Genomic DNA, 19,652 nt, shown 5'->3' with positions numbered 1-19,652 from the left:
AGAGACTGAGCGAGTAAGGGAGTGTGTGAGAGAGAGCAAGGCGGCACGAGAGGGTGGAATGGAGAGAATCTGTGTACGAGTGGGGGAGAGTGGAAGGAGAGGGGAGAGAGGAATGTATCTGTGCAGCTTTACAGGACAATGGTCAGGTAGCATTTGGAGTATTGCATACAGTTCTGGTCACTCCATTACAGGACTGATGTGGTGGCTTTGGGGAAGGTGCAGAGATGGTTAACCAGATGGTTTAAAAACAAGGAACTGCAGATGCTGGTTTACAAAAAAGGACACAAAATGCTGGAGTAACTCAGTGGGACAGGCAGCATCGCTGGAGATGGAATTGGTGACTGAAGAAACGATCCGAAATGTTACTAATTCCTTCCAGTATTTTGTATCTACCTAAACAGCGCCTATCTATCCATGTGGCGGTGTGCCAGCAGGCTGAACGAGTGGGCAAAGGCCTTTCCACAGAGCGGGCAGGCGAACGGGCGCTGGCTGGTGTGGACTCGCCGGTGCTCCAGCAGGTGGTCAAGGCGGGTGAAGCCCTTACCACAGGACGGGCAGGGGAAGGAACGCTCACCGCTGTGGGTACGCCGGTGCTGCCACAGGCTGGACATGTGGGTGAAACCCTTGCCACACTCAGCGCACACAAAGGGTCTCTCCCCGGTGTGTATCTGCTGCTGCTCCCGCAGCCCCCGTGCTCTCTTGTCACAGTGGGAGCAGCTGCCGCAACCCCCGTGAACTGTGAAACTGCTCACCGCAGTACAGGCACACGTAGGGTTGGTCACTGGCGTGCACCTGCTGGTGGGACAGCAGCTTGGAGGAGCATTTGAAGCCCTTGCCGTACTGGGTGCAGCTGTAGGGGCGCTCGCCGGTGTGGGTGCTCTGGTGCTTCAGCAGGGTGCTGGACTGGGTGAAGGCCTTGCCGCACTGGGCGCAGGTGTAGGGGCGCTCGCCAGTGTGGGTGCGCTGGTGTTGCAGCAGGTTGCTGGACCGGGTGAAGCCCTTACCGCAGTGGGGGCAGGTGTAGGGGCGCTCGCCGGTGTGGGTGCGCTTGTGCTTCAGCAGCTTGGTGGAGCTGGTGAAGCCTTTGCCGCGCTGGGTGCAGGTGTAGGGGCACTCGCCAGTGTGGGTGGGCTGGTGCAGCACCAGGTTGCTGGATTGGGCGAAGCCAATGCCGCACTGGGCGCAGGTATAGGGGCGTTCGCCGGTGTGGATGCGCTGGTGCACCAGCAAGTGGCTGGAGTGGGTGAAGCCCTTGCCGCAGTCACTGCAGGGGTAGGGCCGCTCCACGGTGTGCACACGCCTGTGCTTCTTCAGCGCTGGTGCCGACTTGAAGCCTTTGCCGCCATCGGAGCAGGTGAAGGGCCACTCACTGCTGTGCACACGCCAGTGCATCTGCAGCACCGACAACTGTGCAAAGCTCTTGCCGCAGATGGAGCAGCCATGGGGCTTCTCACCCGTGTGCACCCACCGGTGTCTCTTCAGCTCATTCGCCGTCTTGAAGCTCTTGCCGCAGTCGGAGCAGGTGAAGGGCCTCTCGCCGGAGTGCACGAGGTTGTGCCGCTGCAGCTGGTTATAGAAGGTGAAACTCTTGCCGCACTCCAAGCAATCGAAGGGGCGTTCTCCCGTGTGCACCCGTCGGTGGGTCTCCAGCCGGCTCGGGCTCTGCCAGGTCTTGCCACACACGTCACACTCATAGCGCTTCTCCTTGTTGTGCCCCATCATGTGGTCCTCCATCGAAGCTCAGCCCCTCGAAGCACAGCCCACACGCCGAGCGGGGGGGAGGGGCTCACTGGCACCCTGGCCGCGCTCAATGTCCGCTCAAGTCCCTGTCTCTCCGTCCACAGCAACGGCTCCTAAACCCTGCAGGAGGGGAACACAGAGGGTCAACAAGCTGCCAAACAGGACATTACTAGCACATATTGGGTGCGTTCATGGCGGTGGAATCCGTTAAATAATTCTTTTTTTTTAAATATTTTTTTATTAAAGGTAATCAATTACAATGCTTCAAACAACTTTATATCAAATTAATTCAATTTGCATTAAGTAAAACACTAATAATACTTATCCACTATTTTATTTTAGAAATAATGATAGAAAAAGAATAGAACAGTTATAAATCATTAAGAAAGTGATTAAATAATAAATTGATTATATATAAGAAAGAAAAGAGAAACGAAAAAAAACGAAAAAAAAAAAAAAAAAAATGAAAAACCACAATATGTATTGTTAATAACACTACTACAAGTGATAATATCAATAAAGACATACATGTTAATTCCAATATAAAAATGAATTATTCTCACCAAATCCCGCAGGGTGCACGCCGAGCTGTGTTACCAAGAACAGCTACTTCTCTAAATACTGTATATATGGAGACCATATCTGTTCAAAAGAATTATACTTGTCCAATAGGACAAATCTAATTCTTTCCAGATGTAACGTCTCCATCATCTCTGCTGCCCACATTTTGGTTGTGGGGGATAATGTTCCCTTCCAAAATTTCAATATGATTTTTTTCCCAATTATCAAACAGTAATCAAAGAAATTTCTTTGATTTACTGTAAGTGATAGATGTAAATCCGGAATTCCAAATATTATTAGCTTTGGGTTAGGGTCCAATTTAACTTTGATGACTTCAGAAATAACTTTAAAAATTTCTGTCCAGTAATAATTCAATTTAGGACATGTAACGAAACTATGTATTAAATTTGCCTCTGCTTTCTTGCACTTATCACAAATAGCGGAGAGATTCGGAAAAATACTATTTAATTTAGTTTTCGAATAATGTAACCCATATAATACTTTAAATTGTATCAATATATGTCTGGCGTTTAATGAACACCGGTGTATTCGTTGTAGACTTTCTTCCCAGTTTTCTTTTGTTATAGCCAATCCCATTTCATTTTCCCATGCTTGACGATATATTTCCGTTATTGGATTCTCCTTATCCAAAATGATGTTATATATATAGGCTATTAATTTTTCTGTATTTGGATATAAATTAAACAGTTCGTCTAACAGTCCTGCTTCTTTATTTTTATAATCTTGTGTATTGGATTTAATATAATCTCTAATTTGTAAATACCTAAACAAATGTTGTGGAGACAATCCATAAATATCTTGTAACTCCTGGAATAAGAGAAATTTTCCTTTTCTATAAAGGTGTTCTATCCTTGAATCCGTTAAATAATTCTGGGCGGCACAGTGGCGCAGCGGTACAGTTGCTGCCTCACCGCCAGAGACGCGGGCTCGATCCTGACTACGGGTGCTGTCTGTGTGGAGTTTGTACGTTCTCCCTTTGACCTGCGTGGGTTTTTATTCCGGGTGCTCCGGTTTCCTCCAACATTTCAAAGACGTTCAGGGTTGTAAATTAATCGGCCTCCACAAAATAGCTAAATTGTCCCCAATGTGCGTAGGATAGTGCTAGTGTACGGGGTGATCGCTGGTCGGCATTATTCCATGGGCCGAAAGACCTGTTGTTTCCCGCGCTGCATCTCTAAACTAAACTAAACCAAAGAAGGGTGTTGACCCAAAACGTCACCCATTCCTTTCACCACAGATGCTGCCTGACCTGCTGAGTTACTCCAGCACTTTGTGTCTATCTTCTCCACAGATGTTGCCTGACCCGCTGAGTTATTCAAGCACATTGTCATAGAGTCATGGAGTGATAGTGTTGGAAAGAGGCCTTTCGGCCCAACTCGTACCCGCACTCCTAGATCCCTCGGCTCTACACATTACGCCAGGCTCAGAGTTCAGAGTCCTAATGAGACCACACCTGGAGTATTGTGTGCAGTTTTGGTCCCCTAATTTGAGGAAGGACATTCTTGCTATTGAGGGAGAGCAGCGTAGGTTCACCAGGTTAATTCCCGGGATGTGGGGGACTGTCATATGCTGAGAGAATGGAGCGGCTGGGCTTGTACACTCTGGAGTTTAGAAGGATGAGATGGGATCTTATTGAACCATATAAGATTGTTAAGGGTTTGGACACACTAGAGGCAGGAAACATGTTCCTGATGTTGGGGGAGTCCAGAACCGGGGGGCACACAGTTTAAGAATAAGGGGTAAGCCATTTAGAACAGAGACATGGAAACACTTTTTCTCACAGAGAGTTGTGAGTCTGTGGACTTCTCTGCCTCAGAGGCCGGTTCTGTGGATACTTTCAAGAGAGAACTAGATAGGGCTCTTAAAGATCGTGGAGTCAAGAGATATGGGGAGAAGGCAGGAACGGGGTACTGATTGGGGATGATCAGCCATGATCACATTGAAGGGCGGTGCTGGCTCAAAGGGCCGAATGGCCTCCTGCACCTATTGTCTCTTGTCTATTGCCCCAGCGCCCCGCCATTCAGTGAAAATCCTGCCCTGGTTTGACTTCCTAAACTGCAACACCCTCCCCACCCCCAAACAATGTGACCTCCTCCCTGTGGCTCCCTGCCCCTTACCTCTGCCGCCTCCTGCTCCTTACCCCCCTTTGCTCCCTCCCCCTCCTCCCCACCCCCAAACAATGTGAACCCACCCCCACCAGGCTCCTTACCCCCTTCCATGACTCACTTGACCCGTCTCTCTCCCCCCGTTCCCTGCCCCCCATTAATCCCCCTCGGCACCAAGCCAACTCCCACTTGAATCCCTCCACCCTCCCTTTTCTCCCTGCTTCCCCCCACCACTCACTTCACCCCTTTTTCCAACCCCAGTCTCTCACCCCTCCCTCCTCCAGACTGTCTCCTCTCTCTCTGAACCTCTCCCCTTATTCCTGCCCCTCTCAGCCCCCACCGCTCAGATATTTCTCTCCCGGACTCTCTCCTCAACTCCCCCCTCTCTGTTTCTCCCTCCTTCTTCTTCTTCTTTGGAGTTTTACGGCAGCCGGCATCTGCAATGTTGCATTGCTGCCACCTTCTGGCTTCATTCCACAGTACTCATGTCTTTACATTATATCCTTTTTATAAGGCCAGAGGCCCTCAAGAAATCAAACAACACCTTTACTCCTTTTCCTTTCCCTCCACACTCTAGAATGTTCTTTACTGATATTTCTGTCACTCGAATTTTCTTCATTTCACTGGTCATAATTCCTCTTTCTGTCTCATATCTCCTACATGCAACTAAGGCATGCTGAACTGTTTCTGGCTGATGGCATTCCTCACACAGCCCAGTAGGGTTTCCCAAATATTTTTAATGTGCTGTTCAGGTGAGTGTATCCTATCCTCAATCTTGCTAATAGTACCTGTTCCCTCCTGTTCCACCCTCTTCTTGCTGTAATGCCCACTCTGTTTTGTAGCGATTAGAGGTGTCTCCCCTTTGTCTCCTGTTCCCAGTATTGTTGCCATTCCTGATTTATTTTCTTCCACACAATGTGTTTTCCTTCAGATTTGGATAATTGTAAGTTTACCTCTATGTTTCTTTTTTTTAAAGCCTCCTTTGTTAATTTATCCACCTTTTCATTTCCTAGAACACCAATGTGTGCTGGGACCCACAACAAAGTCACGTCACTGCCCCTCCTTGTCACTTGGCTTAATAGTAGTAGGATTTCATACACTAGGTCAGGCTGCCTATGGGATGCACCAGACCCAATACTCTGGATTGCAGATAATGAGTCGCTACATATTAATACTTTGCATGGTTGCACCTGTTCCATCCACCGAACTGCCATAAAAATAGCGTACAGTTCCACTGTATATACTGTCAAATAATTATTTGTTCTTTTGCAAAGCTCAACATTCATCCCCTGGACTACCACAGCCGCCCCTGTTGTTTCAGCTACTGGGTCCTTTGATCCATCTGTGAAAATTAAGAGGTGTTCCCTGTATCTATTATCTATATGGCTATTATATTCTGTCTTTAGGTCTGAAATTTTGTTCCTCTTTTTTGCCTCCCATATCTCCAGATCAACTTTTGGGATGTTCAGTAACCATATTGGCACAGATGGCCACAATACTGCAGGGCAGAACTCTTTGTCCTCTACTCCCATGTCCCTTGCCACAACTCCTCCAGCCCAGCCGAAGCTTCCAGACTGAGCCACCCCTCTTTCCCAGCACTCCTGTACTACCTGTTTTGTTGGGTGGTTCTCTCCATGACCCTTATGGCTTAGCCAGTAATTAGCCATTAGTTGTCTGCGGCGCAGTCTCAACGGCATCTCCCCAGTTTCCACCTGTAGTACACATACAGGTGACGTCCGCACACCTCCTATACAGACTCTTAGAGCTTCCGCTTGGACTTTGTCCAACTCAGACAACACTGACTTAGATGCTGACCCATAAGCTATACTGCCATACTCTAGTCTGGATCTGATCAGTGATACATAAATATGTTTAAGAGATAGTACATCTGCTCCCCAGTCTAAACCTGCCAAGCATCTCATTCATTGATGGCTTTTTTGCATTTTTCAATTATTTTTGTAATGTGGACCCTCCATGTTAATCTGGAGTCAAAATGAACTCCCAGGAAACGGAAATCTTTTACTCTTTCCAAATTGTTGCCGTATAGTTTTAACTGGACATCCTCTTGACATTTTTTCCTTGTGAAAACCATTATCTTTGTCTTCTCTATAGAGAATTTAAAACCCCATTTCCCTCCCCACTCTTCCACCTGGGCTATCCCTTGCTGTACTTTTCCCACGATAACATCTATATTCCTCCCCCTTCTCCATAAGCTGCCATCATCTGCAAAGAGCGATCGCCCCATCTCTGGTTGAATGTTTGTAAATATATCATTGATCATGATTGAGAATAGGATCGGGCTTATCGCACTTCCCTGGGGAGTTCCATTCTCGACTACACATTTACTAGAGATGTCTGACCCTATTTTAACTTGTATACTTCTACCGTTGAGAAAATCCATTATCCAGTTAAAAATATTTCCTCCTACTCCCATTAAATGCAGCTTTATTAGAAGACCTTCTCTCCACAACATATCGTAAGCCTTCTCTACATCAAAAAATATGGTAACTACAGATTATTTTTTGACTTGTGCTTTCCTTATATCATCTTCCAAGCACAGAACTGGATCATTAGTACCTCTCCCTTTTCTAAATCCACTCTGCTAATTAGCCACAATACCTTTTTCTTCCATTAGATGCATTACTCTTTCATTTACCATTCTTTCCATCAGTTTACACATGTGTGCTGTTTAAGCTATAGGTCTATAACTTACTGGATTACTTGCATCTTTCCCTGGTTTTCTAATAGGCACAATGATTGCTTCCTTCCACCTCTCCGGTATTCGCCCTTCTTCCCACACCTTGTTATATAGTGCAAGTATCTTTTGGAGTCCCTCCTCACTTAGATGCTTTATCATTATGTAACAAATATCATCCTTTCCTGGGGCTGAGTTCTTACACTTGGCCAGAGCTCTCTTTAGCTCCCCCAAATTAAATGGAATATTGTACTTGTCCTCTGTGATACCTTTCCTTTGTAAGGCCTCAACATTTTCATCTCTTGTTCTTTCCCTGCCTCTTCTTCCTTCATCTGATAAGTTGTGGGAGCTGTGAACCCTACTAAAAGTGTTAACCATTAGTTCTGCTTTGTCTTTATTTGAGACTACGGTTTGATCTCCATTTGTTAGGATAGGATAACTCCACTCCCTTTTATCACCGTCCATTTTTTTAATCATCCCCCATATCTCCCCTACCTGTGTTGTGTTTCCAATTGAATGACAATACTTCCTCCAATATGCTCTTTTTGTTTGTCTTATAGTCCTCCTTACAATTGCCTGAGCCTGTTTGTAATTAATCATGTGTTGGAAGTTATGAGTTCTTTTTAATAATCTGAATGCTCTGTTTCTATTCACCACCGCCTCGTTACACTTATTGTCCCACCACGGCACAGCTTTCCTTTTTGATCTTCCCTTACTTTTAGGTATGGAAACTAATGCTGCTCTTTTGGTACCTTCTGACACTTTATTCTCAAAGTTTTCTATATCTGTCTCTTCTTGTATCGGTTTTACATATTTATCACTTTCCTCCTTAAATTTCTCCCAATTAGCCTTTCCAAAAACCCATCGTCCACTTCTGTTTTCTTTACTCATAATTAAAGTAACATTTATTTTGCATAGCACAGGATGATGATCACTTCCTATGGTACCCTTTTCATATACTTCCCAGTTACATTTAGCAGCAATCCTATTAGAAACAAGTGTAAGGTCCAACACAGACTCCGTCCCTGTCCTAACATCTACCCTGGTCTTCTTTCCATCATTTAGACATACTAGATTACCATCATTTAATAATTCCTCAATTACCTGTCCATTATTATCTGACTTTCCACTGCCCCATAATGTATTATGTGCGTTAAAGTCCCCACACCAAATAACATTAGATTTGCTCTGGCCTTCTACTTCCTGTAACTTATTGACCTCTAATCGCTGACATGGATTATAGTAATTTATTACCACTATTTTCCTCCTCTCAGACCACACTTCTATTACCACATATTCCTGTTCCTGCCCAATTCCTAATACCCTGTATGGTATCCCTTTTTTAAAATGAAAGTGGCGCAACCCCCTCCTCCCCCATTTCCCCTATCACATCTCACTGCAACATAATCATATAGAACAAAATCTAAACTTGGTTTCAACCAGGTTTCCAGGATACATACATCTGTTTTTTCCTTCCTACTGTCTATGAATTGCTTAAAGTCTTGCCCATTGGCTAACAAGCTTCTTGCATTCCATTGTAGGATTAACATTAATATTATTAACCCACACATGTTGACTCTTGGCTCGCCTGGATACTGAGACCATCATGTATTTCCTCCCACTTCAATCCTGCCATGTCCAAGTGGTGGACTGCAGCCTTTACAATGATTTGGATCCTTTCTGTTTTGCTCACCCTCCCTTCTCTCACCACCCTTCTATATCTCTGCCCCTCTCACTCTCCCCTCTGTCTCTCTACCCTCCCACTCTCTCTCTACTCAATCCATCTCTCTCCCTCCCCACTCACTCTCTCTCCACCGCTCCTATCTCCGTCCCCACACTCTCTCTCTACCTCCCTCTCTCTCTCTCTCTCTCTCTCTCCATCTCTCTCTCTCTCCCTCTCCCTCTTCCTTCTCTCTCTCTCTCTCTCTCTCTCTCTCTCTCATCGTCCAGTGCGGATCGGCTCCATCTTGGCCGCGACAGATGCGTCATTTCCGGGCTGAGGCCGCCCCGCAGAGTGCGGGGCAAAGGGCGTCCGGGGCGGCGACGTCATTTCCGGACTAGGGCCGCCCCGCTCGAAGTTTCTCGAGAGGGGGAGGGAGAGAGAGGGGGCATGAGCCCGGAAATGACGTCGCGCACAGTCCCGGCTCGTTGCCCCGCAGGTTGCAGCCCGGATATGACGTGTCGCCGCGGCCCAAGATGACGCCGATCCGCACTGGACGGTGAGAGAGAGGGAGGGAGGGAGTGTGGGGACGGAGATAGGAGATGGGGAGATAGATAGATAGATAGATATATCGATACAGAGACGGAGAGAGAGAGAAAGATGGTGTGAGGAGAGAGTGGAGAGAGAGGTTGACTCCCACTGTCCCCTCCCTATTCTCCCTCTCTCTCCCCCTCTCTCCCTCTCACTCCCTCTCCCTCTCTCACACACACACACAGTGAAGTTTCCTCCCCACTCTCCTGTCGGGTTAAAGAGAGGGTGTGAAGTTTATTAATGATGATATTTATCAGCGGGTGGTGAATCTGTGGGATTCGTTGCCACAGACGGCGGTGGAGGCCAAGTAAGTGGGTAAACAAGGGGGGGGGGGCATTGAAACGTCACCGAACAGTGGGCGGCCCGGAGAGAGTGGATGTGGAGAGGATGTTTCCAGCAGTGGGAGAGTCTAGGACCAGAGGGCACAACCTCCCAATTCAAGGACGTTCCTTCAAGTCAAGTCAAGTCACATTTATTTATATAGCACATTTAAAAAACAACTCTCGTTGGCCAAAGTGCTTTACATTTGTTATAAGACTAGCACAACAAAACAAACTACATACATATATACATGCAGCCCTCACTCAGAGGACATCGGGAAAGGCTTGGGAATATAGATAAGTCTTGACTTAAATGAGTCGATGGAGGGGGCAGTTCTGATGGGAAAGGGGATGCTGTTCCACAGTCTAGATGCTGCAACCGCAAAGGCGCGGGCGCCCCTGAGCTTATGCCTAGACCGTGGGATATTCAGCAACCCCAAGTCGGCCAATCTGAGAGGCCTGGAGGTGCAGTGGTGGGTGAGAAGACTCTTTATGTAGGTGGGGGCAAGCCCATTGAGGGCTTTGTAGACATGGAGGAGAATCTTGAAGGAAGGAGATGGGGAGGAATTTATTTAGCCAGAGGGTGGTGAATCTGTGGGATTCATTGCCACAGACGGGGTGGAGGCCACAAGTCAGTGGATTTATTTAAGGCAGGGATAGATAGATTGTTGATTAGTGCAGGTGTCAGGGATTATGAGGAGAAGGCAGGAGAAAGAGGTTAGCAGGGAGAGGTAGACCAGCCGTCATTGAATGGCGGAGTGGACTAGATGGGTCAAATGGCCTAATTCTGCTACTATCATAGAAACATAGAAAATGTGTGCAAGAGTAGGCCATTCGGCCCTACGAGCCAGCACCGCCATTCATTGTGATCATGGCTGATCATCCCCAATCAATAACCCGTGCCTGCCTTCTCCCCATAATCATCCCAGATGATCTTGTGATTTCACTCAACAGGTTTTCACTCTAGAGCAGTTTGTTACTTTTGGTTTGCTGAAAACACATTCTAAGGAGAGAGAGAGGGGAGGGAGAGAAGGAGGGAGGGGTGGAGAGAGAGAGAAGGAGGGAGGAGGGAGAGCGAGAGAGAAGGAAGGAGGAAGGGGAGGGAGAGAGAGGAGGGAGGAGCAGTGAGAGGGTGAACGAAATGGAGAGGGAGGGGCGAGGACAGGAGGGTCTGTTTCCCAAAGTGTTTGAACATCTCTTTCCCCCACCTCTCTCTCCCCTGCACCTCTCTCACCCCTCCACCTCTCTTTCCCTTCTCTCCATCTCCCTCCCTACCTCTCCTTCTCTCTCTCTCCCCCTCCCCCTCTCTGTTTAGCCTCTCTCTGTCTTTCTCTCGCTCTTTGTCTCTCTCTCTCTCTCCGACCCTCTCTCCGACTCCTTCTCTCCGACTCCCTCTCTCCGACTCCCTCTCTCCGTCTCTCTGTCTCCGTCTCTCTGTCTCCGTCTCTCTCTATCTCTCTGTCTCTCTCTCTCTGTCTCTATCTCTCTCTCTATCTCTTTCTCTCTGTCTCTCACTCTCTCTCTCTTACAGGTAGCTACATCACTACTATCGGAGTGGATTTCAAGATTCAGACGGTCGATGTTAATGGGGAGAAGGTGAAGCTGCAGATATGTACAATCACGTCTACGTAAGTTCAATCCCCCGCTCCCCCCCAGGGCTCTCGCTTAACTTTTTTTCCCTGTTGCCAGCCGGACAATCTAGGCAAAGTGTTCAAGAAGGAACTGCAGATGCTGAAAGATCGAAGGTACACAAAAATACTGGAGAAACGCAGCGGGTGCTGCAGCATCTATGGAGCGAAGGAAATAGGCGACGTTTCGGGCCGAAACCCTTCTTCAGACCCGTTCAGTCTGAAGAAGGGGTTCGGCCCGAAACGTCGCCTATTTCCTTCGCTCCATAGATGCTGCTGCACCCGCTGAGTTTCTCCAGCATTGTTGTGTACGGACAACCTAGGCAGCTTTTCAGGTTGCCAAATGATGGAACCCTGGTCTCTGGCACCGTGAGGTGGCAACTCTGCCGCTGGGCCACTGTGATGCCAGAGAGGGAGGGAGGTGAATACGTCTCTCTCCCTCCCTCATCCCTTTCTTTCTCTCACACTCTCTCTCAATTTCTCCAAAACTTCGTAAAAACGTTCTCAAAAGTTTCTGAAAACTTTTCAAAACTCTCCCAAACTTTCTCTCACACTCATTCCCTCCCTCTCTCTCCTTCCCTCTCTCCTACCCTCTCTCCCTCCTTCCTTCTCCCTCCCTCCTTCCTTCTCCCTCCCTCCTTCTGCCCCTTCTTTTTCTTCTCCGTCTCTAACCCTCAATGAAAGCGCTCCAGAGGGCCATTGACAACGCCCAGAGGATTATAGGTTGCCATCTCCTTAACTTGGAGGACTTACACAGTTCCCGCTGCATCAAAAAATCCCAGCGTATTATAAAGGACATTTCCCACCCGGGACACTCCCTGTTTGAACTGTTGCCGTCAGGCAGACGGTACAGATCTACAAGGACAAACAGACTTAAAAACAGTTTTTACCCCACTGCTATAAAGGCACTAAATGTAGCCGCCAAGGAACGCAGGGGCGATAGATACTAAGGGACTGTGGTACACTGTGAAATCCACATAAGGATGTAGGGTTGGGTGTTTACGCGTGCTATTTTCATGATATTTATTTTGGTTGTTTATCTTTTTAAATATTTTACCTTGTATGTATCGTTAGCTTTTAGAAATGTTTGAATGGTGAACTGACTGGCTGACATTTTTTAATTTCGTTGTACATGGTTCATGTTACAATGACAATAAAGAAACTATTCTATTTCTATTCAATGCACCAAAGAACCACCCGGAACCAACATTCGGCGTTTCGCCCTCCACCCGGACGCATGAGAGCCGCCGTCCCACTTTCCCAGAGCCGGTGCGCCGCTCTAAATCGTCCCCCTTCCTGCCGGAGGCGCCTTTGTCGACGAGAGGTTCGCCACCCAACCGATGTGCGGGAATGCAGCTGTGAAGCTCAGGTGAGGATAAAAGCTCTGCGATGGCACGGGAGAGGCAGCAATGCAGCTAGTGATGCATGCATTCCCTTTAATGCAGCAGGGGGAGCATGCACAGGCACTGGCAGGCAGGTCCCCCTCTCTCCATCTCCCCCCTCTCTCTCCCTCCCATTCCCTCTCTCCCTCTCCCTCCCCTCTGCCTCTCCCTCTCCCTCCCCTTCTTTCTCCCCTTCTTTCACCCCCTCTCTCTCACCCACTTTCTCTCTCTCCCTCTCTCCCCCTAGCTCCCTCCCCCTAGCTCCCTCCCCCTCTCCCCTTCCGCCTCTCCCCTGTCTCTCTCCCCCTCTCTCTCTCTCCCTCTCTTTCTCTCCCTCTCTCTCTCTCCCTCTCTCTCTCTCCCTCTCTCTCTCCCTCTCTCTGTCTCTCCCTCTCTCACCCATCTGCCCCTCTCTCTCTCTCCCTCTCTCTGTCTCTCCCTCACTCACCCATCTGCCCCTCTCTCTCTCTTTCTCCCTCTCCCTCCATCCCTGGTGAGACCACACCTGAAGTATTGTGTGCAGTTTTGGCCCGTTGGCCTTCATAACCAGAGGAGTTGAGTATAGGAGCAAACAGGTCCTTCTTCAGTTGTACAGGGCCCTGGTGAGACCACACCTGGAGTATTGTGTGCAGTTTTGTTCTCCTAATTTGAGGAAGGACATTCTTGCTATTGAGGGAGCCCAGCGTAGGTTCACCAGGTTAATTCCAGGGATGGCGGGACTGTCATATGCTGAGAGAATGGAGCTGCTGGGCTTGTACATTCTGGAGGTTAGAAGGATGAGAGGGCATCGTATTGAAACATATAAGATTGTTAAGGGTTTGGACACGCTAGAGGCAGGAAACATGTTCCCGATGTTGGGGGAGTCCAGAACCAGGGGCCACAGTTTAAGAATAAGGCATCGGCCATTTAGAACGGAGATGAGGAGAAACATTTCCACCCAGAGAGTTGTGATTCTGTGGCCATTTAGGACTGAGATGAGGAGAAACTTTTCCACCCAGAGAGTTGTGAATCTGTGACAATTTAGGACTGAGATGAGGAGAAACCTTTGCACCCAGAGAGTTGTGAGTCTGTGGGATTTTCTGCCTCAGAAGGCGGTGGAGGCCGGTTCTCTGGATGTTTTTTCAAGGGAGAGCTTGATAGGGCTCTTAAAGATAGCGGAGTCGGGGGATATGGGGAGAAGGCAGGTAAGGGGTACTGATTGGGGATGATCAGCCATTGAATAGCGGTGCTGGCTCGAAGGGCCGAATGGCCTCCTCCTTCACCTGTTGTCTATTGTCCAGTGAAGGTGATTTGACTTGTTGTTAGACAAAAATGCTGGAGAAGCTCAGCGTGTGAGGCAGCATCTATGGAGTTAAGGAAATGGTTCTTGAGTCTGAAGAAGGGTCTCGACCCGAATCGTCACCTATTTCCTTCGCTCCATAGATGCTGCAGCACCCGCTGAGTTACTCCAGCATTTTGTGTCTACCTTCGATTTTCCAGCATCTGCAGTTCCTTCTTAAACATTTAGACGACATTGTTGTCTCGTTTATTCCATTCCATCGCAGTTCTTACAAAGAACGTGTCCTTATAAATATCTGTCCTGGCCAATGGCGTTTCTATTTGCAGATCATTTCTCTTTCCTGTCCTATGTGTTGAGTACGTTATGTATCTATCTGCAGTTAGGCCCACGGTTGGCAGGAATGGGGGCGGGAGGGGAGAGGAGAGATAGAGAGAGATAGAGAGGGGGAGAGAGGGATGGAGAGAGAGAGGGGGAGGGAGAGAGAGGGAGGGGGAGAGGGGGGGAGGGGGAGAGGGGAAGGTGAGAGAGAGGGGGAGAAAGAGAGAGGGGGAGGGAGAAAGAGAGAGAGGGGAGGGGAGAGAGAGGAGAGGGGGGAGGGAGAGAGAGAGGGAGGGAGAGAGAGGGGGAGGGAGAGAGAGAGGGGGAGAGAGAGAGACGAGGGGGATGAGAGGGGGGGAGGGAGAGAGAGGGGAGAGGAGGGAGAGAGAGAGAGAGACGGAGAGAGGGAGGAGAGGAAGGGGAGAGGAGGAGGGAGAGGACGAGAGACCGAGAGAGGGGGGGAGCATGAGAGGGAGAGGAGGGGCGGGAGCAGAGGAGGGGGGGAGAGTGGAGAGGAGGAGAGAGAGAGAGATGAGAGAGAGGACGATGACGAGGAGAGAGGAGAAGAGAGGAGAGAGAGAGGAGAGAGAGAGAGAGAGAGAGAGAGAGAGAGAGAGAGATGAGAGAGAGAGAGAGAGGAGAGAGAGAGAGGGAGAGAGAGAGAGAGAGAGAGAGAGAGAGCGAGAGAGAGAGAGAGAGGGAGGGAGGGAGGGAGGGAGAGAGGGAGTGAGGGAGGGAGAGGGAGAGAGGAAACAAGCCCTTCGGCCCAACTTCCCACACCGACCAACATGCCCCATCTGCACTAGTCCCAACCCGACCAACATGCCCCATCTACACTAGTCCCACCCCGACCAACATGCCCCAACTACACTAGTCCCACCCCGACCAACATGCCCCATCTACACTAGTCCCACCCCAACCAACATGCCCCAACTACACTAGTCCCACCCCGACCAACATGTCCCATCTACACTAGTCCCACCCCGACCAACATGCCCATACCTACACTAGACCCACCCCGACGAACATGCCCCATCCACACCAGTCCCACCCCGACCAACATGCCCCATCGACACTAGACCCACCACGACCAACATGCCCCACTCCACTAGTACCAACCCGACCAACATGCCCCATCTACACATAGTCCCACCCCGACCAACATGCCGCATCGACACTAGTCCCACCCCAACCAACATGCCCCATCTACACTAGGCCCACCCCGACCAACATGCCCCATCTACACCAGTCCCACCCCGACCAACATGCCCCATCTACACCAGTCCCACCCGGACCGACATGCCCCAACTACACCAGTCCCACCCGGACCGACGTGCCCCATCTACACCAGTCCCACCCCGACCGACGTGCCCCATCTACACTAGTCCCACCCGACCGACGTGCCCCAACTACACTAGACCCACCCCGACCAACATGCCCCATCCACACTAGTCCCACCCCGACCAACATGCCCCATCTGCACTAGTCCCACCCCGACCAACATGCCCCATCTGCACTAATCCCACCCCGACCAACATGTCCCATCCACACTAGTCCCACCCCGACCAACATGCCCCATCTGCACTAGTCCCACCCCGACCAACATGCCCCATCTGCACTAATCCCACCCGACCAACATGCCCATACCTACACGTCCCACCACGACCAACATGCCCCATCTACACTAGACCCACCACGACCAACATACCCCATCTCCACTAGTACCACCCCGACCAACATGCCCATACCTACACTAGTCCCACGCTGACCAACATGCCCCATCTACACTAGTCCCACCCTGACCAACATGCTCATACCTACACTAGTCCCACCCCGACCAATATGCCCCATCTACACTAGACCCACCGCAACCAACATGCCCCATCTACACTAGTACCAACCCGACCAACATAGCCATACCTACACCAGTCCCACCCTGACCAACATGCCCCATCGACACTAGTGCCACCCCGAACAACCTGCCCCATCTACACTTGTCCCACCCCGACCAACATGCCCCATCTACACTATTCCCACCCCGACCAACATGCCCCATCTTCACTAGTCCCACCCCGACCAACATGCCCCAACTACACTAGTCCCACCCCGACCAACATGCCCCAACTACACCAGTCCCACCCCGACCAACATGCCCCATCTACACTAGTCCCACCCGGACCGACATGCCCCAACTACACTAGTCCCACCCAGACCAACGTGCCCCATCTACACCAGTCCCACCCCGACCAACATGCCCCAACTACACTAGTCCCACCCCCACCAACCTGCCCCACCTACACTAGTTCCACCCCAACAAACATGCCCATACCTACACTAGTCCCACCCTGACCAACATGCCCCATCTGCACTAGTCCCAATCCGACCAACATGCCCCATCTACACTATGCCCACCCCTATCAACATGCCCCATCTACACTAGTCCCACCCTGACCAACATGCCCCATCTACACTAGTCCCACTCCGACCAACATGCCCCATCTACACTAGTCCCACCCTGACCAACATGCCCATACCTACACTAGTCCCACCCCGACCAACATGACTGAGATGAGGAGAAACTTTTCCACTCAGAGAGTTGTGAGTCTGGGATTTTCTGCCTCAGAAGGCGGTGGAGGCCGGTTCTCTGGATGTTTTTTGTCAAGAGAGAGCTAGATAGGGCTCTAAAAGATATCAGGGGATATGGGGAGAAGTCACGAACGAGGTACTGATTGGGGATGATCAGCCATTGAATAGCGGTGCTGGCTCAAAGGGCAGAATGGCCTCCTCCTGCACCTGTTGTCTATTGTCCAGTGAAGGTGATTTGACTTGTTGTTAGACAAAAATGAGTTTCTCCAGCATTTTTGTCTAACAACAAATCAAATCACCTTCACTGGACAATAGACAACATATGCAGGAGGAGGCCATTCTGCCCTTTGAGCCAGGACCACCATTCAATGGCTGATTATCCCCAATCAGTACTTCGTTCGTGACTTCTCCCCATATCCCCTGACCCCGCTATCTTTAAGAGCCCTATCTAGCACTCTCTTGAAAAATAAATGCAGAGAACTGGCCTCCACCGCCATCTGAGGCAGAAAATCCCAGACTCACAACTCTCTGGGTGGAACATTTTCTCCTCATCTCAGTCCAAAATGGTCACAGATTCACAATTCTCTCAGTGGAAAAGTTTCACTTCATCACAGTCCTAAATGCCCACAGATTCACAACTCTCTGGGTGGAAAATGTGTTCCTCATCTCCATTCTAAATGGCCGACGTCTTATTCTTAAACTGTGGCCCCCAACATCGGGAACATGTTTCCTGCCTCTAGCCTGTCCAAACCCTTAACAATCTTATATGTTTCAAAACGATATCCTCTCATCCTTCTAAACTCCAGAGTGTACAAGCCCAGCCGCTCCATTCTCTCAGCATATGACAGTCCCGGCATCCAGGGAATTAACCTAGTGAACCTACGCTGCACTCCCTCAATAACAAGAATGTCCTTCCTCAAATTAGGGGACCAAAACTGTACACAATACTCCAGGTGTTGTCTCACCAGGGCCCTGTACAACTGCAGAAGGACCTCTTTGCTCCTAGACTCAACTCCTCTTGTTATGAAGGCCAACAGGACAAAACTGTACACAATACTCCTGGTGTGGTCTCACCAGGGATGGAGGGAGAGGGAGAGAGAGAGAGAGAGAGGCAGAGAGGGAGAGAGGGAGAGATGGATGAGAGAGAGGGATGGAAAGAGGGGGGGGGGGGGGAGAGAGAGGGATGGGAGAGAGACAGTGGGAGAGAGTGGGAACCGCCTGCCAGCGCCTGTGCATGCTCCCCCTGCTGCATTAAAGAGAATGCATGCATCACTGGTTGCATTGCTGCCTCTCCCACTGCATTTCGGCGCATTTATCCTCACCTGAACTTCACAGCTGCATTCCCGCACCGTTGAGTGACGAACCTCTCGTCCACAAAGGCGCTTCCGGCGGGAGGGGGGGACTCTTTAGGGCGGCGCACCGGCGCTGGCAAAGCGGGACGGCGCGTCTAATGTGTCCGGGTGGAGGGCGAAAAGCCGAATGTTGGTTCCGGGGTGTTTTGTTGTTGTTATTTGGTTCATTGACGGTGGGATGGAGAGGAAAAAGGAGGGAGGGAGAAAAAGAGGAGGGAGGGAGAGAGAGAGGAGGGAATGAGTGTGAGAGACAGTTTAGGAGAGTTTTGAAAAGTCCAGGCCCAGGAACGAAGAAAGCCACACAACCCAGGCGGCAGCACCCCTATGCATCCACCAGCAGGCGTCATCACCAGGGTGCTGGTGAAAGCATGGGGGACGCACATCATCCCCGGAGGTCTTTTTTAGGCCAGGGCCTAAGAGCGGACCCCATGGAAGATGCGCCAACCCCACACACCGACACCTCGACCGACAAAGAAACAGAAACCCAGGAAATGAACACACTACCGGTAACCATGGAGGTAGGTGGGCCTTGTTCCTTACAGAACATAAAAGGTGCAGGGCCTGCAGGGGGAAGGTTACACCTGTTTTTGGAAGCATGGAGGACTATCACTCTTGATAAATATATACTACAAAGTATTCAGGGCTACAAAATTGAATTCATCCAAAAAGGTATGCCACCAGTTCAACATGTACCTCACAGGGAGTTTGCACTCTCAAAAAGGGAAAAATACGAGGGACATGCTGAACTGGTGAGGTGACATACAAAATCAGTCATAGAGAAAACAGAACATGACTCGTTGGAATTTGTATCAAATATTTTAACAAAAACCAAGAAAGATGGTGGGTGTCGCATCATCATGGACTTGACAACACTGAATGCTTTTGTCAGGTATATACATTTCAAAATGGAAACATTTGTTACTGCCAAACAATTAAACTCCAGGGAAACTCGTAGCAGCATTTCCAGTTACTCAACTTGGACCTTTGCATTACCAAAACTTACAAAGGGCAAATATGCAAGCGTTAAAACAACATGCAGGTAATTTTGATCGACCCATGCAATTACCAGCGAAAGCAATTTCAGAGTTACAATGGTGGAAAGAAAACGTTTGGCATAGTTCCAGCCCCATCGTTATCAGTAACCCAGCAATCACGATACAAACGGATGCCAGTGCGCAGGGTTGGGGAGCAACTAACATTTTATCTAGTAATGGTGGCAGATGGAACATACAAGAATCATCACTACTACAGACACTGGGTATAAATTATTTAGAAATGTTGGGTGCGTTTTATGGGCTAAAAGCTTACTGTTCAGCTATGCACCATTTGCCTGTCCGCCTATAAATTGACAACACCACAGTGGTGGCTTATATTAACCATATGGGTGGATCGATATCGTATGACGATCTGGTCA

At 49.3% G+C, this 19,652-nt stretch overlaps 1 protein-coding gene across 1 annotated transcript; it reads right to left on the bottom strand.

Annotated features, from left to right (window-relative positions):
* Positions 1-711: 711 nt before the first annotated feature.
* LOC116969652 (zinc finger protein 239-like) lies at positions 712-18,314 on the bottom strand (the record flags this gene model as incomplete). The annotated part of the gene is made up of 2 exons (XM_033016460.1): positions 18,209-18,314; positions 712-1,860 (listed from the first exon to the last, which is right to left on the bottom strand). A coding segment is annotated over exon 2 (1,023 nt), but the record flags the coding sequence as incomplete, so codon positions are not given.
* Between the last annotated feature and the right edge of the window lie 1,338 nt (positions 18,315-19,652).

Source organism: Amblyraja radiata, unplaced genomic scaffold (genome assembly GCF_010909765.2).
Source record: "Amblyraja radiata isolate CabotCenter1 unplaced genomic scaffold, sAmbRad1.1.pri S93, whole genome shotgun sequence".
Classification (NCBI taxonomy): domain Eukaryota; kingdom Metazoa; phylum Chordata; class Chondrichthyes; order Rajiformes; family Rajidae; genus Amblyraja; species Amblyraja radiata.
The sequence above is the reverse complement of the archived record's forward strand: the minus strand, read 5'-3'. Positions and strand labels throughout refer to the sequence as shown.